The sequence below is a fragment of the Hyperolius riggenbachi genome, chromosome 10 (genome assembly GCF_040937935.1).
Source record: "Hyperolius riggenbachi isolate aHypRig1 chromosome 10, aHypRig1.pri, whole genome shotgun sequence".
NCBI lineage: Eukaryota > Metazoa > Chordata > Amphibia > Anura > Hyperoliidae > Hyperolius > Hyperolius riggenbachi.
Window position 1 is genome coordinate 69,160,792 of NC_090655.1, and position 24,303 is coordinate 69,185,094.

At 41.6% G+C, this 24,303-nt stretch overlaps 2 protein-coding genes across 5 annotated transcripts in view; one reads left to right on the top strand and one right to left on the bottom strand.

Moving 5' to 3' along the window:
• Window positions 1-4,494: 4,494 nt before the first annotated feature.
• Window positions 4,495-4,812, bottom strand: LOC137536677 (gastrula zinc finger protein XlCGF17.1-like). Its single transcript, XM_068258913.1, has one exon. It carries the CDS (start codon window positions 4,810-4,812, stop codon window positions 4,495-4,497), a length of 318 nt encoding a protein of 105 aa, XP_068115014.1.
• A 749-nt stretch (window positions 4,813-5,561) lies between these two features.
• The window catches only part of LOC137536358 (pancreatic lipase-related protein 2-like), a 63,599-nt gene continuing 44,857 nt past the window's right edge, over window positions 5,562-24,303 (top strand). Inside the window, exons 1-2 of one of the 4 annotated variants that reach the window (XM_068258542.1) lie at window positions 5,562-5,748; window positions 22,879-22,930. In XM_068258542.1, coding sequence (XP_068114643.1) covers window positions 22,879-22,930 — 52 coding nt within the window. In that variant the 5' untranslated portion in view covers window positions 5,562-5,748. The other 3 variants (XM_068258540.1, XM_068258543.1, XM_068258541.1) reach the window with 3 other exon arrangements.

Consider the following 24,303-nt stretch of genomic DNA (forward strand, 5'->3'; position numbering starts at 1 on the left):
GGTGTATCGCATTATCTAAACAGTCAGGATTCTCCGTTCACATTCCGCCTGTTCTAATCTTTATGAATTGACATTAGTGACATGTGTTGTGATAATCACCGCATAAGGCGGTAATTTCCCACACTGCACAGGAATTGTAACTTTTCATGCGGAAACAGCTTTTATGAATGGGCACTTTGCTAGATGGTCGGTAAAGTCAGCTGTTTTGAGCATTACCGCATGCGGAAATGCTTTATGAATAGAGGCCAAAGTGTCTATTGAGCTGTATTTTTCCTCTGAGTGGTTCCATTTATGTATTGTGAAGTTAATATTAACTCAGAGCAACTATATAGGTGTCTTTTACCTCACAGTGTTGTTGTTTTTTTTCATGTGGAGTGAATTTTTACCTTAGAGCGATTACAATTGACTCTATTAACTAACAGGAAGAAGGCCAAAATTGTATTTGCATTTGCATTGTACCTGTGGACTCTCCTTGATGAGTACAAACTTACTTTACTTAAGTAAAAAAAATATAATTATAATAAAATGATAATAATCATACACATACTTTAATATTTAATCTTGTTATGAAGACAATGCAAATAAAGATTACAGTCTTTGAAACAATTTTTACAATTAGGATCTAAAAGATCTTTTCATAGAATTTAACATACATGATACAATTACAACACACAATCATCAACATTTTTCCAGCATGTCCGATCAGATTTTTCTCGAAAAAAAACAGGATAATCGTTTGAATTTTTTGATCGTAAGAAAAAAAAATTGTTTTCGACTTTCATTCGATTCTATCGTTTAGATCGGAAAAACAGGGAAATCAAATGTTTTTTATTGTAACGTGTATGGGCACCATTAGTGTAATAGCAATCGGTGTGTGACAGCTGGGGTGGGAGGGATGGAGGGGCGCACTTTGGTGTCTCAGCCTTGGGTGCTGGAGGACCTTGTCCCGACTCTGCTAATCGTGTATAAAAGCTACAATTCTCCTATACATGCCTAGAGGATACTCATACTAGGGTATACCTGGCAATTTTGTTGCAAAGTGGTATATCTTGAATTGAGAAGCATAACATGATAGATTAGAACATTACAGCCACAGTGACTGACTTGCCTTCTTAAAACAGAAGGTATTTACAATAATTCAGCTTTAAGTGAGCGACTGGTTTCCCATAATGCATCACTACTTTATATGCAAATTATTTATTTATGCTACTGAAGCCACACTCACATCCAGAACCACTGGTGTATAGCTAGCATATATAGCTTTGCATTTTACAGAGCCACATCAACCCAACGTGCATACAGCCTGTTTCGAACTATAGGCTTGCTAAATGCCAATGGTTCTGGATGTGAGCCTGGCTTTAGGGGCATACAGCGATAATTTGCATAGTCAGTAGTGATGCATTGTGGGAAGCCACAGTTGCTCACTTAAAGCTGAATTATTGCAAATACCTTCTGTTTTAAGAAGCCAAACTACACAGAGCATTGTTTTTTTTAGTAGGAGGGCTTTTCGGTCTCTTTTAGACCCCTATACTTTCCTTGTGGTTCTGGGTCACCGTGAGCCGCTTTGGTATTCTGTAGTGACATACAGGGAATCCCTGACAGCTGCTGTCTATGGTGCTGAAGTGGGAGTTATATTGGAAGTATTTGTTACATCATTTATACTAACAGAGCATCTAAGAAGGAACCCTGAGTGCTGCTGTCCATGGTGCTGAAATGAGAATTACACAGGAAAGTCTCTGCTGCATCAGTACAGAAATAATGCACCTTTTACACTGTTGGTAATCAGAATGTTCTGAAAATTTCATTCCGGAGTTTCCAGGTGTACAGTACGCAGTGTGTAGCAAAGCTGGAATCACTGTAGGATTAAACGTTACAGGCGCTTCACACAAAAACCATTAGTAGCTGCCAGAGGATCCCTAATCCACAAGGAACAATATTCCTCAGCTCTCTTATCAGCAGTGATCTGTAGCCACCCAGTGCAACAACAGGTGACTACCTCCAAATCAACCAACACAATGGGTCAGATCACATATAATCCAATTTTAATGCAATAAAAACATCTGCATAAAAAGGTAGTAGGTAACAGATACAGTACTCACATTCTGGGTCCTTGCACACAGGACCCAGGTGCATATATGCACCTTTAAAGTGAACCGAGCACCATTTTTAGCACACAGTGTATCTCAATAGCACATAAAAAATGCACGCCAACAATATGTCTCATTGTTAAAATAAACTTCCATTTTACCTTTTATTTTACATTTAAAGTAGTTTTATTAGCCTACTTCAGCAGGCCTGCCCATCTGTCCCAGGCCACAGAGATTTCAGGAAGCTAAGGACTTGGTAATTGTTTAATTGTAGTCATTACCAAGAAGTAAACAAGACCTTTTTTATCAACAGAGGGGGTGGATAATTAGGACAATTTCTTCAAAGAGATTATCTAGAGTGAATGTGTCAAGATAACATCTCTGGTGCATACTTCCCTTTAAGTAGTATGCACCTAAAGTGCAATGTGCAATCCTTCTCAGAGAGTATATGCCCACGTCTTCACTCCCTACCAGGTTTTGGCGACAGCCATCATCAAGGGCATCCTGGTAGGGAGTGGAGACGTGGGCATAGACTCTCCGAGAAGGACTGCACATTGCACTTTACATGCATACTACTTAAAGGCGCATATATGCATTTGGGTCCTGTGTGCAAGGACCCAGAAGGTGAGTATCTGTTACCTACTAGCTTTTTATGCAGATGTTTCTATTGGATTAAAATAGAATTTTATGTGATCTGACCCATTGTGTTGGTTTATTTGTTGGTGCTCACCTGTCAAGCTGTTGTTGCACTGGGCGGCTACAGATCACTGCTGAGAAAGCTGGAGTCCCCCCACCAGAGAATTCACATAAGTGAATCTCTTTATTCCTATTCAGAGTGTGAGAAATGTTTCAGTTGGAGAGATAGGCTTCTTGCACACCAGATAAATCACACAAGTGAATGTCCTTATTCCTGTTCAGAGTGTGGGATATGTTTCAGTGATAAAGGAGAGCCTCTAAAACAGCAGATAATTGATATGGGTGAGGATCCTTTTCCCTGTTCAGAATGTGAGAAATGTTGTAGTAGGAAAGGAAGCCTTATTCACACCAGAGAATGAACACCTGTTAATGTCCTTTTTTCTGTTCAGAGTGTGGGAAATGGTCAATAAGAAAATGTACCTTGTACACCAGAAAATCCACACAGGTGGGAATCCTCATTCATGTTCAGAATGTGGGAAATGTTTCAGTAGCAATGGCATCCTTGTCAAAAACCAGAGGATTCACATAGGTGAGCATCCTTTTTCCTGATCAGAGTGTGGGAAATGTTTAATGTATTAAAAAGACCTTGTTAGGCACCAGAGAGCTTCACATCAACAGCTTATTTCTGTATAGGGTGTAGCAAATGTTTACACTCTAAACAGGAAATGTGTGCATCCCATTCCCTTTCCTTCTCCATTACGTGACTTCTCTGTTGTTTTGTCATTTAAACATTTGCTGCCCACAGATCAGTAGAGGGATGTTCAATGTGTGGAACAAAGCTCTCCTTCAGAGTGAAACATTTCTTACACTCTGAACAGAAACACGCTGATGATGTGTGTGAGCTCTCTGGTCCCTAAGAAGATACTATTTATAACTGAAACATTTCCCACACTCTGAACAGGAAAAAAGGATACTCACCTGTGTTAATTATGTGCTGTTTCAGAAGCTTAGTTATTTCTGTTCAGAATGTGTAAGTAGAGTTTTTGAAACAGCATAATATTCATATGGGTAAGTATCCTTTGTCCCATTCAGAGTACGGGAAATGTTTCAGTAGCAAAGGAAGCCTTGTTAAAACCAGATACGTTGCATAGGTGAGCTACCTTTTCCCTGTTCAGAGTGTGGGAAATGTATCAGTTACAAAAATATCTTCTATCTTGTTCCTTGGGCAGGAAATGTTTAAATGAGAAAACAACACACAGTGGGGAAGGAAAGGAAAGGGGATGCTTCCCTTTTTCCATTCAGAGTGTGAGAAATTCTTCAGTGGTTTTAAACACTGTGCACATAGAAAAACGTGTTCCTGCAACATTTCTTCAAGAAATGTTTATTTATAAATGAAACATTTCCCATAATCTGAACAGGAAAAAGGATGTTCCCACGTGCAAATACTCTGGGTTTTAACAAGGATTCCTTTGCTACTGAAACATTTCCCACACGCTGAACAGGAAAAAAGATGCTCACCTAAACATGTGTGTAAACATTTGCTACACCCTATACAGAAATAAGCTGTCGATGTGAAGCTCTCTGGTGTCTAACAAGATCTTTTTAATACATTAAACATTTCCCACACTCTGATCAGGAAAAAGGATGCTCACCTATGTGAATCCTCTGGTTTTGACAAGGATGCCATTGCTACTAAAACATTTCCCACACTCCGAACATGAATGAGGACTCTCACCTGTGTGTATTTTCTGGTGTACAAGAAGGTTATTTTTCAAATTGACCATTTCCCAAATGAACATTTTTGACAGTCTGAACAGGAAAAAGGATGCTCACAGGTGTTAATTCTCTGGTGTATAACAAGGTTTCCTTTGCTACTGAAACATTTCTCACACTCTGAACAGGAAATAGTAGTCTCATCCCTATGCATTTTCTGTTTCAAAAGCTCTCCTTTATAACTGAAACATTTCCCACACTCTAGACAAGGATAAGGACATTCACTTGTGTGACTTCTCTGTACAAGAAGCCTGTCTTTCTGACTGAAACATTTCCCACACTCTGAACATGAACTATGACTCTTATCTATGTGCATTTTCTGGTGTACTAGAAGGTTACTTTTTCAAATTGAACTTTTCCCACACTCTGAACAGGAGTAATGATGCTCACATGTGTTAATTCTCTGGTGTATAACAAGGTTTCTTTTGCTACTGAAGCATTTCTCACACTCTGAACAGGAAAAAGGATGATCATCTATATGCATTTTCTGGTATTTCAAAAGCTCTCCTTTATCTCTGAAATATTTTCCACACTCTAGACAGGGATAAGACATTCACTTGTGGGACTTCTCTGGTGTACAAAAAGCCTGTCTTTCTGACTGAAACATTTCCCACACTCTGAACATGAACTATGACTCTCATATGTGTGCATTTTCTGGTGTACTAGAAGGTTATTTTTCAAATTGAACTTTTCACACACTCTGAACAGGAAAAAGGACGCTCATGGGTGTTAATTCTCTGCTGTATAACAACTTTTCTTTTGCTACTGAAACATTTCTCACACTCTGAACAGGAAAAAGGATGCTCATCCATATGAATTATTTGCTGTTTCAACAGCTCTCCTTTATCACTGAAACAATTCCCACACTCTGAACAGGAATAAGGACATTTACTTGTGTGACTTCTCTGGTGTACAATATTGCCTGTCTTTCCAATTGAACCATTTACCACACTCTGAACATAGAAAAGGAAGCTCACCTGTGTAAACCATTTGGTGTCTATTTAGGCTATTATTCTAAGTGACACATTTCTCACTCATTGAACAGGAAAAAGGATGCACACCCGTGTGATGTATCTGGCATTCTGCCCCAAGGCACGCAGGACAGGGAACCCACAGTACCCTACCCTGTGACACCCCTGGCCACCCCTGCACTGTCGCACTGCTGCACATTAACCCTGAAAGGATTTCCAATGGTCTGAGAGGATATTGGCGTGAGACATTTCCAAGGATACTGTGGTGGGAGTAACCAAAGGTACATTTTTATGGTTAATTTATTCTAACAAAGGACTTTTTCATGGTTTCATTGTTATTTCATGTTTAACACTTTGTGAAAATTGGTAAAATGTACATCAGTACCTCTATACTCACGAATTCACCAGGGGAGGGTAGTAGAGATGTGGCGAACGGTTCCCGAACCGTTCGCCGGCGAACATCTCTAAATTCATGGGCCTCTTACTACTTCCGGGTCGCAATGACCCGGAGTAGTACGCCTGCGCTGCCCGGCGGAGCGCGTCCTAGATCGCACTCCCGTTGCCGGGCACTCTCTGCGCATGTGCGTGACGTCATGAGTGACATCACGCTCATGCGCAGAGAGCGCCCGGCAATGGGAGCGCGATCTAGGACGCGCTCCGCCGGGCAGCGCAGGCGTACTACTCCGGGTCATTGCGACCCGGAAGTAGTAAGAGGCCCAGAGAGGTTCGCCAGGCGAACTGTTCGGCCCAACTCTAGAGGGTAGTTGGTCAGACCACCGGGATGGTCCCTCCACACGGTTGGGCGTCCCTGGACCTGTAGGTTTAAAGAGAACCTGTACTATAAAATTCTTACAATAAAAAGCATACCATTCTATTCATTATGTTCTCCTGGGCCCCTCTGTGCTGTTTCTGCCACTCCCTTCTGCAATCCTGGCTTGTAGTTGCCAGTTTTAGGCAGTGTTTACAAACAAAATACATGGCTGCTAACCAGATTGTGATAGGCTGAGAGGAGCTCAGGCTGTGATTCACACAGAACCTGGAGGGGGCTTGGAGAGGGTGTGTAAAGCTTCTGCCTATCACAATAGAGCAGCACATTCCTGCCTGAGCCGACAAAGCCGTCATATCTGGTATAACAGAGTGTGCTGCCAGTGGTGAGACTACAAATCCCAGCTGGCCTGGCTTGCAACTGTCTGTGGGTTTAGTAAGTTAAATCACAACTACAGTGAAAAGATATGCAATTGTATGGTAATACGGTGTGGGACTACAAATCCCAGCTGGCCTGACTGGCAACTGTCTGTGGGCTCTATTTATACAGTGTCACCCACAAAGACAGCTATGCTTTAGTAAGTTAAATCACAAATATCAGTGACAAGATATGCAATGGTAATACAGAGTGTGGGCCTGGCACAGTACAGCAACTAGGCCCAGCTGCAACAGGGACTGGTATAACGGCATAGGTTTCTCTTGTCTATATAAAATGAAAAAGAGGCAGCTTACCTTAATCATGGAGTCATATTAAGTATATAATGTTCTTTATTCCTAACAAATAGATATAAGTGTAGACAATGCATTTCACACGTCTCTGCCCACTTCCTCAGGTCAATAAACACCTTTAAAAGTTGTGTGCGTAGTGGGTGTGCCTGTCTATTGACCTGAGAAAGCGGACAGAGACCCGTGAAACACGTTGTCTACACTTATATCTATTTGTTAGGAATAAATAACATTTTATACTTAATATGACTCCATGATTGAGGTAAGCTGTCTCTTTTTCACTTTATATAGACAAGAGAAACCCATGCCGGTATACTAGTCCTAGGGCGCCTCCCTGACCCTATACCGCACTTCGGGAGGGGGCAGGCATCTGGGGTCCCCTTGTTAGTAAAGCCAGTAGAAAATATAACTGGTCTCCCAGAATGCTCTGGGAGGAGAATTCCACATATCTAATTAGCCTAAGCTAAACATCACTGGGAGGGCGGGGCTACATAAAACATATAGAGCACTATATGGATAAATTAGGGCCCTAAAGATCCCAGCCAGCAGCTATCAACATCCAAATCTTTACAATTGTCCATAAAAAAGACAATTTAGAATCGCTCAAATCTTTTATTAAGAAAACTGTGTTTAAACACGGTACTAGTAAAATGCTGCAAATACAAAGATTAAGATAGAAGAATGTAAAACACAAGCAGAGTGCATCTCAAATAATATTTCAAGACTACCTCTAGTCACAAAAAGGTCTGAATGGCAATACATATATGTAGTCTAGGCACAGTTAGATGAACATATAACATTGATATCTGGTACATCTTATTGGATAGAACAGACTCACATTTATATCTGTATGTAGCACTTCCTTATTCCTCCTGAAGCTGAAAGCATTGTGCCCACCTCTTCAGCCTGGTTCCCTCCCCTGCCCCTCCCTCCCCTGCTGCTGTCTGCCTGCCTGGATCAAATTACTTCTCTTTTCACAAACTGTAGCACAGAGAAAAGACAGGGAAACTGGAGCAGCCTTATGTCTGTTTGCTATAATTCTTATTTCAGATGTCTGTCTGCCTGCCTAGATTAGATCACATAGACATGAGGGGTGGAGTTATGACATCAATCCCCCAGCATCCCTTGCACCTATAGTTTGGAAAGAAAAAAAATGCCCTGAGCCCAATTTCACACTGGGAGCAGGGATTTCAAGATTATATGTGGAATACGGACCCTGGGGGTGAGAAAATCAGACTGTTTCATGGGTGATTTTTTATATCTTGGCAACTTATTAGGTTTAAAGCAAACTGTAATTTATAATGTACAGTAGGTACTCTTTAAACGCCACGACAACCCCACTTGCATGCAGACACGGAGTTCCCCTTTAATTCTCAACACCACTACTGCTAAATGGTGTAGTATCTCTTGAAATTGTTAAGGAGCCCATACATCTACCAAATTTGTGGCCTGATCCACCAACCGATTTAATAATTTTATCCAATCGGATTAAAATCGTGCTACAATAAGCATGCCCGATCCCTGATCTCGTACCAAAATTGGTCAAATATATGGGACGTGCAAGCAGGAAAACCTCAGACTGATGTGGTTTATCAGGTGCGCAACTGTAGTGGCGTGCGATATCGGGACAAGCAACAAATGTGACGAAACTCCTGGGCCGCTGCTCTGTCCCCTCAAATGTTAATGTGCTTCCCCGGTGCTGTGCATTAACATCTCTCACCTATCCGGTCGCTGCAAGTGTCCAGCTGCTCCTTCTTGTGCATATCACATCCCGTAACATTAGTGTCCGCCACAGGGGTTAAAGGACCACTATCATGAAATCATAACATTTCAAATACATGTAAACACATACAAATAAGAAGTATGTTTCTTCCTGAGTAAAATGAGCCATAAATTACTTTTCTCCTATGTTGCTGTCACTTACAGTCACTGACAGAACCAACAGGTTTTGGACTAGCCCGCCTCCTCATGGGGGATTCTCAGGGTTTTCTTTATTTTCAAAAGCACTTAGTAAATGGCAGTTGCTCCATCCAACTGCCAAAAAAAGTGTGCATAGAGCAGCTGCCTATCATTTTTTTAATAACTCCTCTTCAGGGAGTGCCTTTATAAAGAACTAGTAAAAAGGCCCGCCCCTTTAAAATGGGCGCTAGGCCACGGCTGCGAAACCCCAGCACAGCGCATACCGATGCTTCCCGCTCACCCGTCCCCCACCGCTGTCCGAAGTATATGCACACAGGGAGATGTTGCTTGCTTGGCAGTTGGAAAAAGCTGTTATTTCCCACAGTGCAATGAGGTTCTCAGACAGAAAACTGTGAAGTCTGGGAGCAGGGACACAGGAGGATGCAGAGACATAGGGTTTGTATTATATAGGATAAAAGCCATGCTGAGAATCCCCCATGAAGAGATGGACAAGTCCAAAACCTGTTGGTTCTGTCAGATTTTTACTACCTACCATAAGTGACAGCAACATAGGAGAAAAGTAATTTTTAGATCATTTTACTCTGAAAAAAATGTACTTCATATTTGTATGTGTTTACATGTATTTCAAATTTGACATTTTTTTTGTGATAGTGGTCCTTTAGGCTTGTATATATGTCTAAGTGAAATTGTTGAAAACTAACGATCAATAATCAAGGACGGCAACCAACATTTTGTACCTCCCCATCATGTACAGGATTTTGTGCATATATCATGTTCAGCACATGTGATAATTAAAGGGAGAAAGTGCGTGCGCAGGCGGAAGTGAAATTGATGTAGTTCATGATCTGCTGATTTGTCTGTACACACAGTAGATTATTAATGATTGTCGGCCGAAATGATCGGCCAGGCAAATCGGGCAAAGTAAGCAATAATCATCTTTTATTGACAGACAAACAAAAATGACAGCGCTCACAGGCTGCAACTGGCTTATAAACCATCAGGGGCACGTACAGACCCCCAGGGGCTAAATACACGCCTTGAATCCAAATCAGATGCAAAATTATGCAAATTAAGTGCAAATTTATGTGCTAGTCCCTAATCTAAAATTTGAATGCAGATTGGATGCAGGCTACCACAAGTATACTTAGAACATTTTACATAGAGAAGAGGGTGTAGGCAGCGCTTCCAAATACAGAAGGCTGCACCTGAGTTGACTTAGCTGCAAAGAAGTGCAGAGCTCCAATGGACTATATTACACAACATGCATTCAAACAGGTACAGCAATGGAGGGCGTTAGCTTCAGCAATAATGTGTGCACAAATCATTCCTACTAGACTTCCCCACGGCGGTGACGTGCCCCCTCGGAGAAGACCTAACCACTAACCTAACATTAGAAGCATAACTTACCTGGTGCGACTTATCATACAATGGTATACACATTTCTTCAAGACAGACAAACAAAAATGACAGCGCTCACAGGCTGCAACTGGCTTATAAACCATCAGGGGTGTGTACAGACCCCCAGGGGCTAAATACACACCTTGAATCCAAATCAGATGCAAAATTATGCAAATTAAGTGCAAATTTATGTGCTAGCCTGCATCCAATTTGCATTCAAATTTTAGATTAGGGACTAGCACAAACATTTGCACTTAATTTGAATAATTTTGCATCTGATTTTGATTCAAGGCGTGTATTTAGCCCGTGGGGGTCTGTACACACCCCTGATGGTTTATAAGCCAGTTGCAGCCTGTGAGCACTGTCATTTTTGTTTGTCTTGAAGAAATGTGTATACCATTGTATGATAAGTCGCACCAGGTAAGTTATGCTTCTAATGTTAGGTTAGTGGTTAGGTCTTCCCCGAGGGGGCACGTCAACGCCGGGGGGAAGTCTAGTAGGAATGATTTGTGCACACATTATTGCTGAAGCTAACGCCCTCCATTGCTGTACCTGTTTGAATGCATGTTGTGTAATATAGTCCATTGGAGCTCTGCACTTCTTTGCAGCTAAATCAGCTCAGGTGCAGCCTTCTGTATTTGGAAGCGCTGCCTACACCCTCTTCTCTATGTAAAATCATCTTTTATTGTTCATCTCTAATGGTCATTGGGGAAAGTTTTTTTTAAATAATCGTTGTGGGAAGAGTAGTTTATAGTTAGTTTTAAACTATTTAGATCTGACATGTATTTTTTTTTTTTTGTAAATCTGATACAGATAAAATAATCTTTATCTCCAGTGACAGTTCCTCCCAATCAGGCCCTTATTTCGTTTTTTTTTTCCTTCTCCATTTTCTCCTAGGAAATCATTTTTCATCTTCTGTTTAAAATAACTTTTCAGCACTCTGCAATTGAAAAAGTACTAAAAAGTAGGTGAAAAAGTACTATCAAAATTATTCCTAGTATTTTCTTGCTTGTTGGTGGCTTAAGTATTGACAGATATAGCCGTCCATAAAATCATGCTGTGAACAGTATAAACGTGCATACACATCAATACTCTCCTGCACTGTATACTAGACCCTTGCTTGACACATTTTGGCAAGTTACAGGAAAAAAAAGTTTTAAAAATACATTTTATCACTATTTGCACAGAAATCCTGGGGAAATTGAACGCCAGGGAGGTTAAAGAGGAGCTGTCAGTCACACTATCTCAGAAAAAAAAAACCCACATACATAAGTAGATAAATACTTGCTCTACTTACATAACAAATGCATTGCACTGTCCACATTTTGATTTGAGGGGATTTTTTTACAGTAAAAAAAAGAAAATCCTTCTTAGCATTTCCCATTTTAACTGTGGCTATTTTGAAGCCAATCCTGATGTCATTTCCCCCCTTCCTCTCCTCTGCCTGATTGTGTATGCAGTGCCCACCCTTCACCATAGAAAGTGCATTGTCTCAGCATGAGAAATATTGGCCAATCAGAGAGGAACAGAGGTGTCGAGGGGTAAACAGGAGGGAAAGAGGCTTCAGCCAATAAGGCTGCATTAGTTAAGTCTGAGGGGAAGAAGAGAAGCAAAAAAGGACAACCCAGCATGCCCTGCAACTTCCTTTTGTGTACCAAATAAGAGTCAGGTAAACTGGGGAATGATCATTTATAAACAAGAAAAGTAATAGAGATTTTAACTTTTGGATTGCCTGATTAGCATCCTTATTACTTGTTTACCAGATAAAAATAAAGAATTGATTTTTGATTTTATGTCCAGCAGTTACATTTTAAAAGGCATTTTAAAGATATGGCATGAGAATATCACCTAGAAGAAAACTAAGGGTCCCCATACATCTAGCGATGATGGGCAGATTTGAGCAAGAGACAAAACTCTCTCTGATTGAATCTGGTTAGAGAGAGAGCTTTCGGCTGCCCATACACCGCAGGCTGATTCCTCATTGATTTCAGCATGAATTGCCTGAGTCTGCCGCATTTGCCACCTTGCTGCTGCCCCCCTAGTCTATAAATATACCCCCTGTTTGTTCATTTATACATTACCTATTCTGGTCACCCACAGCACAGTGCCCATTCATCTTCGGAATCCCCACTCTTCCATTAGCCCTATACATGCCACCAGCTTATAGCATGTCGCGAGTTTGTGACGTCACACATGAGCCATGCCGGCGGTTTGTATACCATTAATGGAAAAGTGGGGGATTCCCGAAGACGGGTACTGCGCGGTGGGCAATGCAGAACAGGTAATGTATAAATGCACACAAGGGGGTTACCTTTATACAATGGGGGAACATCGTCGGGGGTTTCAGCGCACTAGTTGCTGGTCCTGATATTGCTGACTGTTACCAGCATGCATCCAATCCAATCACGATGGCCCGACTTCTTGCAGTGTGTCCGATCAATACATGCAACCAATTCCAGCCCAAAATTGGTCACATCGCTGATTGGGAATTTTGGCGGCACCGATTTTCATCCGACTCGATAATTATCGAATCTGATGGTCGATCGGCTGCCAAGTCGATAGATGTATAGCCACCTTAACCCTTCCCATCAAATCTACTTGCTAATAAATCTCCCTCTAAATTTTGATTGTTCTGTAATGTATAGATATAGGAAGTATTACTGGTGTTGAAACCAGGAAAGTTACTGTAAAAGCGTGCATCCTGAATCATTTACTGCATTCTACTATATGTCATCACAGGGCCTCTTTACAGGGAGCCCAGTAACTTTTGCTTTTCCAAGAACTGTGATGAGGTTTATCTACTGGAAAAACCAGTAAAAGCTCAGGAAGATCGTCACGCAATTCCAGTGCATGTGGCTTGAACAAAAGAAAGTGTTAGTTCACATTCTAATGCAGATAAGACATCAGTGGTGACTTTCAGTTGACGTCATTCATTACTGGAAAAGCAATGCTGCGATGCTAATAGCAGTGGTAGTTTCCTGGTTTACTCAGGAGTGTAGAGTTGGGAAATACCTGTCTTTTTGGGTTCTATTATGTACCCACTGTGGCTCACACATAATGAGGTTTTATCCAAATTATACAAAAATATGCCTATCATAAGGGAATCAAGAGATGTGGGCGTTTTGAGAATTAGTGCTTTGAAAAATATTGTTTTACCTTTAATATTGTTCCTTTTGACAATTATCATTTTGTAAATTATCGTTTTACCTTTTTTTTAAGTCGTTTTGAAATTTGTTTTGAGAATTATAGTATCGTAAATGATCATTTTGAAAAGTATTATCTTAGAAATAAATCGCTTATAGTAATAATGTTATTTCCAGCTCACAAATGGAGTTTTAGGGTTAGGCACCACTGGGCAGGTTTAGGGTTAGACATCAGTAGAGGGAGGGTTCTGTGTGAGAGTAGGGTTAGATATCATAGTAGTAAAAAATCTGTAATGTTTAACAATGTTTTACTGTGCTTATTACGACTGTAAATATGTTTTTGTTATAATTGTTATAGACGCCATTTTTTGATTTTATTACTGTTATTTTAACATATTTCATATTCTGTATCGGATAAAGATTAAAGAGAGTCTGAAGCGAGAATAAATCTCGCTTCAGACCTCATAGATAGCAGGGGCATGTGTGCCCCTGCTAAACTGCCGCTATCCCGCGGCTTAACGGGGGTCCCTGATCCTGTCCAGAAGCAGGCAACTGTTGTGCAGTAAGCTGTTCACACAATGCAGCAATAAATTAAGGTAATGGACTGGCAGAATCCCAGGATGGTATAATATCAAAGTTCCTGTCCAAAAGCAGGCAACTGTTATGCAATAAGTTGTTGACACAATGCAGCAATAGATGGAAGTAGAAAGGATGGCAAAATGTCAGCGAAAGGCTGACCTCAAGTTCCTGTCCAGAAGCGGGCAACTGTGTGCAGATGTAGTAATTAAATGCTGCAGCAGTGTAAATGCTTCACACTCATCACAGGCAATGTAGAACAACAAATTTCATGTAGGCCTCTCCATGCAGTATAGCGAAGTTAAAGCATCCACAAAGTCAAAAATAGGACTCAATATGAGTAAGAGTTGTATAGTCCCAATGTGAGGCAAATGGTGAGCCTCAACATTATGATGAAAGAATATATGTAATTGCAGGCTTACGTCTCCTGTGTACTGTATATGTATCAGCCGCCATGGATGTCCTCCATAGAATAATTTGTCAGTAATGCTGTGATGGTTGAAGTCCTTGGGGAAGGTGAAGTAATGCGTCTCCCAGCTGCCCAGACCTTGTCTACCGGTTTCGCCGAATGATTTGGCTCCTCAGGACACAGACCGCCAGGTAGGTATGTCAGAAGCAGTCTCCGTGCCCCTCAAATGGCGCCTACGCCGAGGGTCAGCCCGCACCACTTCCATAGGCGCGGCTTCTGTGCTCCCGTGTGGTCCGTCCTCCCGGAAGTGACGCAACCGCGCATGCCCAATGCGCGCATGTCATTACGGGAGGTAGCCTGGCAACAAATGGGGGCAAGGCAAGGGGCGGACTAGTGCTGTCCAGCGCCGCCTGTCTCCCCGCCAGGCTAAGTTCCAGATACGGAGGCAGTGAAGGGGCAGGCCAGGAAAGGAAGGGAAAGACTAGGACAAGGGAATAAGGGGAAACATAAAGAAGGCACGCCACCAAGCCGCATTCACATCCAGCACAACGGATTCTTAAGGGGAAACTGTTCTGAAAAATACAATAAAGTTAGAAAACAATAAACCAAATCATATAATTAATTAAATTCAGTACAAAAGTACTATAGTATATCACATAATGAGAAAACTTTTTTATTGTGAAAAAATAATATGGAAAAGGAAAAAAGAAAAGATAACAAAATACATTTGGCTGCAAAAATATATATAAATTCAAACCTATATTGGGAAGACTGCCAGTGACCCCCACACCCCCAGATCAACCCCAAACATGACAAGCGGAGGGCAAGCCCCGCCTTACCACCACTAAAAGATATGCGATTAGATGGATTCAGTTTGCATGCATCCCATTTGTTGCCAGGCTACCTCCCGTAATGACACGCGCGCATTGGGCATGCGCGGGTGTGTCACTTCCGGGAGGACGGACCACGCGGGAGCGCAGAAGCCGCACCCACGGAAGTGGCATGTGCTGGGCCTCGGCGTAGGCGCTATTTATGGCGCACGGAGACTGCTTCTGACATACCTACCTGGCGGTCTGTGTCCTGAGGAGCCGAATCATTCGGCGAAACCGGTAGACAAGGTCTAGGCAGCTGGGGGGCGCATTACTTCACCTTCCCCAAGGACTTCAACCATCACAGCATTACTGACAAATTATTCTATGGAGGACATCCATGGCGGCTGATACATATACACAGGAGACGTAAGCCTGCAATTACATATATTCTTTCATCATAATGTTGAGGCTCACCATTTGCCTCACATTGGGACTATACAACTCTTACTCATATTGAGTCCTATTTTTGACTTTTTGGATGCTATAACTTCGCTATACTGCATGGAGAGGCCTACATGACATGTGATGTTCTACATTGCCTGTGATGAGTGTGAAGCATTTACCCTGCTGCAGCATTTAATTACTACATCCGCACACAGTTGCCTGCTTCTGGACAGGAACTTGAGGTCAGCCTTTCACTGACATTTTGCCATCCTTTCTACTTCCATCTATTGCTGCATTGTGTCAACAACTTATTGCATAACAGCTGCCTGCTTTTGAACAGGAAGTTTGATATTACAGCATCTTGGGAAATTTGTGCATCTTGCACTTTGTCTGTGGAACTTTCTGGAATTCCATGTACTAATAGTTGCCTGCTTGTGGACAGGAACTTCAATATAGCTTTATGCCATCACTATATTTTTTTTGCATCCCTGCATTTTTCCCATCAAGGACTCACAGGTTGTCTCACAGCCTTCATGGGCTGCATTTTTTGAATTATTGGTGATTTATATGGGATTTGCTTTTGCTCTAGGATATGTCATGCAGATATTATGTGCTAAGAAGTTATATTGTTAATGCGCTATAACATCTTTTTCCCTCAGCTGCCCAGACACTCAGACCCTTAAATTGTATGTTTTATATACATGTTTTAATACAGATCAATAAATGAATATTTTTTATATTTTTGACAATCTTTTGACTCATTGAGTTAGGACTTGGGTTCTGCTTCTTTTTTTTTTTGTTTAACCCAACTCACTCTGAGTCATACATTCTTTATGTATATCTGTATAGCTTAGAGTGTATTGGTGTTGGATGAGTCACATATAGTATCTTAGTAATATATAAAATAAACTAATGAGATGAACAACTGTATCTATCCTCCTTCTTCTAAATATTGTTTTTTTTAGTCATCCAACAGTTTTATTTTATATTTAAATCTACTTTTTAAGTTTTTACTGTTTCATTACCTCTTCTCAATGACACATTCATTGAAGTATGCCAAAGCTAAAATCTATGAGCTGTTTCCCCTTTTTATCTCTTTCCTGTTCTCAGAAGTCATTTACTGCTAGGAAAGGATTTTACGACTGCAATTCTTTATCACTTAGGGTTACACTATAGTCTGACCTGCATACCTGATTTTTAACTCTTTCAGGCACAGAAAGAAAAAAAGGAACATAGCATAGTTATTTGTGTGCTTGACATTGTACATACACATGTCTATCTTATCATGCCACATGTCACCTTGGATGCCCTTTAAGAAAAATAAAACACATACTTGCCTAACAATATGGGAGTCTCTGGATCCTGTAGAGGCCTCCTGTGTCCTCACAGCTGCCATTGCATGAAAAGATCTTCTGAAAGATCTGAGCAATGATCCTCTTCATGCATGAGCACAGTTGTGCACACGCGTAAGCACGGTCAGGCTTGCAGGAGCACGGAGCTTGGGCTTACTATGCCGCCATATTCGTGCAAGTGCAATACTGTACCATTCCTGTGTAGGCGCGACCATACTTGTGCAGGCGCAGTACCATGCTTGTGCAGGCGTGGCCATACTCGAGCAGGTGCAGTGCTGTACCATGCTTATGCATACTTGTGCAGGCCCAGTATTTACCTGCACCTTTAAACAAAAACATGGAACAGAGATTTGGAATGTGGTAAAGAGATAACTCCAGTGGTGTTTAGAGATACAAAAAACCCGCCCAACTGATTCAGTTTAAAGCGGACCTGAACTCCTCTCTGCTCTAAAAGATACAAAACAGAATAATAACCTTTAAACAAAAAACATTTCTTTGTTACAGCTTATACAAATCCTGAAATAAATCTGCACAGTTTCTACTTCCGGATTCATGGAAGCAGACATATTGTTAACATCCTGTTCTTTCAAATGAGCTTATCTGACATCTCTGCCATAAGCAGTCATGTGACACAGGGGAGGAATCAAATTACAAATTGTGATTATACACAAATGAGGGGGAACTAGACACACTAAACTCTCTAAATACATAAAGTGGGTTGCAAAAGTATTCGGCCCCCTTGAAGTTTTCCACATTTTGTCATATTACTGCCACAAATATGAATCAATTTTATTGGAATTCCACGTGAAAGACCAATACAAAGTGGTGTACACGTGAGAAGTGGAACAAAAATCATACATGATTCCAAACATTTTTTACAAATAAATAACTGCAAAGTGGTGTTTGCATAATTATTCGGCCCCCTTTGATCTGAGTGCAGTTAGTTGCCTATAGACATTGCCTGATGAGTGCTAATGACTAAATAGAGTGCACCTGTGTGTAATCTAATGTCAGTACAAATACTGCTGCTCTGTGAGGGCCTCAGAGGTTGTCTAAGAGAATATTGGGAGCAAAAACACCATGAAGTCCAAAGAACCCACCAGACAGGTCAGGGATCAAGCTATTGAGAAATTTAAAGCAGGCTTAGGCTACAAAAAGATTTCCAAAGCCTTGAACATCCCACGGAGCACTGTTCAAGCGATCATTCAGACATGGAAGGAGTATGGCACAACTGTAAACCTACCAAGACAAGGCCATCCACCTAAACTCACAGGCCGAACAAGGAAAAGGCTGATCAGAAATGCAATCAAGAGGCCCATGGTGACTCTGGACGAGCTGCAGAGATCTACAGTTCAGGTGGGAGACTCTGTCCATAGGACAACTATTAGCCATGCACTGTACAAAGTTGGCCTTTATGGAAGAGTGGCAAGAAGAAAGCCATTGTTAACAGAAAGCATACGAAGTCCCGTTTGCAGTTTGCCACAAGCCATGTGGGGGACACAGCAACCATGTGGAAGAAGGTGCTCTGGTCAGATGAGACCCAAATGGAACTTTTTGGCCAAAATGCAAAACACTATGTGCGGCGGAAAACTAACACTGCACATCACTCAGAACACACCATCCCCACTGTCATATATGGTGGTGGCAGCATCATGCTCTGGGGGTGCATCTTTTCAGCAGGGACAGGGAAGCTGGTCAGAGTTGATGGGAAGATGGATGGAGCCAACTACAGGGCAAACTTGGAAGAAAACCTCTTGGAGACTGCAAAAGACTTGAGACTGGGGCGGAGGTTCACTTTCCAGCAGGACAACAACCCTAAAGATAAAGCCAGGGCAACAATAGAATGGTTTAAAACAAAACATGTCCATGTGTTAGAATGACCCAGTCAAAGTCCAGATATAAATCCAATCGAGAATCTGTGACAAGATCTGAAAACTGCTGTTCACAAACGCTGTCCATCTAATCTGACTGAGCTGGAGCTGTTTTGCAAAGAAGAATGGGCAAGGATTTCAGTCTCTAGATGTGCAAAGCTGGTAGAGACATACCCTAAAAGACTGGCAGCTGTAATTGCAGCAAAAGGTGGTTCTACAAAGTATTGACTCAGGGGGGCCGAATAATTACGCACACCCCACTTTGCAGTTATTTATCTGTAAAAAAAGTTTTAGAATCAGGTATGATTTTCGTTCCACTTCTCACATGAACACCACTTTGTATTGGTCTTTCACGTGGAATTCCAATAAAATTTGCATGTTTACAGGGTACATTTCTCTCTGTTTTTCTTCTGTCCTGTGCAAGAGTTCAGGTCCACGTTAACAGAACAGTTTCCTGTCCTTAAAGTGGACCTAAACTCTTGCACAGGACATAAGGAAAACATGTATGTATTTAGAGCGTTTAGCCTGTTTAATTCCACCTCATTTGTGTCTAATCACAAGTTGTGAGGTGTCACATGACTGCCTATGGCAGAGATAGCAGATAAGCTCAATTGAAAGCACAGGATGTTAACAATATGTCTGCTTCCATGGTTCAGGAAGTAGAAACAGTAAAGATTTATTTTAGGATTTGTATCAGCTGTAACAAATTAATGTTTTTTTGTTTAAAGGTTATTATGCTATTTTGTATCTTTTAGAGCAGAGAGGATGTTCTGAGTTCCAGTCTGCTTTAAACTGGTCATATTTTATTTAAAACTAACTGTTTATACACCTTAAAGGGCAACAGAGCTTCACAAATACTTCTGACTGTGTAAGAACTCATTCATTCTACCTTCAGAGATAAGAGTATAAAAATAAGATACAAACTGCATCTGACCCAACTCCGCTTGCCTAGGTTTGCCAGCCTCCACTTCCTGCTAAACTTACCTTAGGGGGGAGATAGGCTTTAACTTGATGAAAAGAATTATTTCAGCCAATTCGCTCCAAAAAAGGGAGGTGAGATCTGCAGAGGGGGTGGAGTTATGGAGATAAAATACTCTGAGCAGGAGGTGAGAGAAGGAACTTTTGGTTGCTCTGCTGTCTCCTGGCTGGCTAAGGTAACCATGGGAATGGGTCTGTAGAGTTACCTACTTTAGAAGGTGCATTAAGGTTAGGTGTTAATGAATTCATTTTGTGTAATTGGATTGTTTCCTGCGGTTTATGTCTTATGTTTATATTATTATGTTTATGTCTTAGATTATATTTTTATGTTTTATATTGTCTTATGATGTTTGTGTAAATGTTATCCGCAGCTCATCACCTTCTCTATATGCATTACAGTCTGTCTTCCATGCAAAACAAAGTTTATTTATATATATTTTTGGTCAGGGGTGTAAAAGTAGCCCCTGTGAAGAGCAGGATTATCCACCAGGCAAACTAGGCAGGTGCCTGGGGCCTAGTGGGTGTCAAGGAACCCACAACTTTTTCTTACCTCTCTCCACTTCAGCTTACCAAAAACACCACACAGGCCTTACCTCCTGTGTCTGCTGTATTTGCCTTACCTCCTGTGTCTGCTGTATCTGCCTTACCTCCTGTGTCTGCTGTATCTGCTTTATCTCATGTGTCTGCTGTATTTGCCTTACCTCCTGTGTCTGCTGTATTTGCCTTACCTCCTGTGTCTGCTGCATCTGCCTTACCTCCTGTGTCTGCTGTATCTGCCTTACCTCCTGTGTCTGCTGCATCTGCCTTACTTCCTGTGTCTGCTGCATCTGCCTTACCTCCTGTGTCTGCTGTATCTGCCTTACCTCCTGCACCTGGTGCATCTGCCTTTCCTCTTGTGTCTGCCTATCTGCTTTACCTCTTGTGTCTGATGTATCTGCCTTACCTCCTATGTCTGCTGTATCTGCCTTACCTCCTGTGTCTGCTGTATCTGCCTTACCTCCGGTGTCTGCTGTATCTGTCTTACCTCCTGTGTCTGCTGCATCTGCCTTACTTCCTGTGTCTGCTGCATCCTTACCTCCGGTGTCAGCTGTATCTGACTTACATCCTGTGTCTGCTGCACCTGCCTTACCTCCTGTGTCTGCTGTATCTGTCTTACCTCCTGTGTCTGCTGCATCTGCCTTACTTCCTGTGTCTGCTGTATCTGCCTTACCTCCTGTGTGTGCTGCATCACCCATACCTCCTGTGCCTGCAGCATCTGCCTTACCTCCTGTGTATGCTGCATCTGTCTTACCTCCTGTGTCTGCTGCATCAGCCTTACTTCCTGTGTCTGCTGCATCTGCCTTACCTCCTGTGTCTGCTGCATCTGCCTTACTTCCTGTGTCTGCTGCATCTGCCTTACCTCCTGTGTCTGCTGTATCTGTCTTACCTGCTGTGTCTGCTGCATCTGCCTTACTTCCTGTGTCTGCTGTATCTGCCTTACCACCTATGTCTGCTGTATCTGCCTTACCTCCTGTGTCTGCTGTATCTGTCTTACCTCCTGTGTCTGCTGCATCTGCCTTACTTCCTGTGTCTGCTGTATCTGCCTTACCTCCTATGTCTGCTGTATCTGCCTTACCTCCTGTGTCTGCTGTATCTGTCTTACCTCCTATGTCTGCTGTATCTGCCTTACCTCCTGTGTCTGCTGTATCTGTCTTACCTCCTGTGTCTGCTGCATCTGCCTTACCTCCTATGTCTGCTGTATCTGCCTTACCTCCTGTGTCTGCTGTATCTGTCTTACCTCCTGTGTCTGCTGCATCTGCCTTACCTTCTGTGTCTGCTGTATCTGCCTTACCATTTCCTTTTGGAGGCGTGGAGCTCCGCCCCGCCTTCAGTCTCCGAGCGGCAAAACCACCGTCTTTTTAGTACTACAGTGCTGCGATCAGCAGCAGCGCTGTACTGGGGACAGCCATGTGCTGAAGCCTATGAGAGCTGATCGCCATGATTGGCTGGCTGGGGGAGGGAGGGTTTTAAAAAATAAATAGTAAAAAAAATGTAAACAAAAATTAACATAAATATAAAAAAAAAAAGCCTGATCAGACCCCACCAACAGAGAGCTCTGTTGGTGGGGATAAAAAAAGCGGGGGGGGGGGGGGGGTGGTATGGGGGCTTTGTGGAGATATCTAGTGTGCTGTGTTGTGCGGCCCTGCAGCTTGGCCTTAACGCTGCAGTGGCCAATTTAACAAAAAATAGCCTGGTCTTTGGGGGTTTAGCACTGTGGTCCTGAAGTGGTTAAAAATTCACTTTAAGGTACAGTTAGCCATCAAGCGACATTTTAAGATATGGATGGAGTTTATTAAAGTGGACCTGAACTCTTGCACAGGACAGAAGAAACACATAAAGAAATGCACCCTGTATGTATTTAAAGAGTTTAGTTTGGTTAATTCCCCCTCATTTGTGTCTAATGACAAGTTGCAAATCTGATCTCCCCACTGTGTCACATGACTGCCTATGGCAGAGATGGCAGATAAGTTAATTTGAAAGCACAAGGTGTAAACAATATGTCTGCTTCCATGAATCAGGAAGCAGAAACAGTGCAGATCTATTTTAGGATTTGTATCAGCTGTAACAAAGATATGTTTTTTGTTTAAAGGTTATTATTCTGTTGCGTATCTTTTAGAGCAGAGAGGAGTTCAGGTCTGCTTTAAACTGAATCAGTTGGGCGGATATTTTGTATCTCTAAACACCACTGGAGTTATCTCTTTACCACATTCCAAATCTCTGTTCCATGTAATAGTAGATAAAGGGAAAAGGGGATGGGACAAAAAGGACATAAGTATAAACCTCAAAGTCACCTTCCACATAGGATTGGTCCCAAACCAAAAAGTCTCAAAAACTCTCAAAAAAGATTCCTAGGGACAAATGTTGTACAAAGAGATAAACTTGTATTGACTAATACATGAATGTATTCCATTCCAGCTATGAATGTTTGTACAGTCTAATAACAGTTTAGTTCTGTAAAGTGTTTTTTCCCCCCTTAGATGATTGGCAAGCTGCTTCTTGTGCTTTCCCTAGCTGTTACTGTAGGAGGGTGTAAGTATTCATTAATTATGTTCATATATTTGCTTATTTCTTACATAAGTTAATTGACTTCTGTTGCTCTGTAAAAAAGTAAGTTACAAAGATCGGCACATAATACAGGCATTGCAAAATATACAAGTTAGACAGACAAGTGGCTAGAGAAAATAAATGGCAGCAATAAGGAACGGTCCAAGCTAACAGTTTAGAAGGATAGAGGAGGAGGAAATAGTCGTTTCTGTCCTTTTACTCCTAAATAGTGATGCTCAAATACCCCTTTTTAAAATTCGAGTTTGGTCGAATTCGAATAGTAAATTATTCGAGGTCAGTCGAATATTCGAGTCGAATAATTTTTACTATTCGATTCGACCTCGGACTTCGAGCTCACTATTCGAGTCGGTATTCGAGCTCACTATTCGAGCTGACTATTCGAATTGGCCTTAAATAGCTTCCAACACTTGTTTTGAGGGTGAATGATGCAAGAAACATCTTTTTTTCCAAGTAACAACAGCAAGTGATTATGTGGGGATGTTCCTTTAAAAAAAAATGTGGAAAGAGAAGTTGTGTCCTTAATTTTGTTCAGTAGTGTTACTGTATATACTTGTTCTTCTTCTTCTTTATCTTTCTTCTTCTTCTTCTAGATCTTCTTCTTCTATATCTTCTTCTTCTTCTTCTATATTGTCTTCTTCTTCTTCTTCTTCATCATCTTCTTCTTCTTCTTCTTCTTCATCTTCTTCATCTTCTTCTTCTTCTTCATCTTCATCTTCTTCTTCTTCTTCTTCATCTTCATCTTCATCTTCTTCATCTTCTTCTTCTTCATCTTCTTCTTCTTCTTCATCTTCTTCTTCTTCATCTTCTTCTTCTTCATCATCTTCTTCTTCTTCTTCTTCATCTTCTTCATCATCTTCTTCATCTTCTTCTTCTTCTTCTTCATCTTCTTCTTCTTCATCTTCTTCTTCTTCATCTTCTTCATCTTCTTCTTCTTTTTCATCTTCTTCTTCATCATCTTCTTCATCTTCTTCTTCATCTTCTTCTTCATCTTCATCTTCTCCTTCTCCTTCTTTTTCAATATCGTCTTCTTCTTCTTCACGTATTTCTCTTTTCAATTTTTTTTTTAAAGAAATGCAGCTATTTTTGAGCGTAACAAATAGCTGGTGGGCGCACGCATGTTGGAAGCGCCATTGTATGTGCTCCCTGGCAGTGGAAACACAAAGACAGCAGGAGGTAAATTCAGCAGCAGGAGGAGGAGGATGAGTGTGTGGCAGCAGGCAGTCAATGAGGCAGGCAGCTCGCCGTGACATAATAGCCCTGGTACCTAGCGGTGATACCAGGGCTGTAAATAAACACAACAGGAGGTCCCAGACAGCGGTCGTGCAGCCCACATTGTG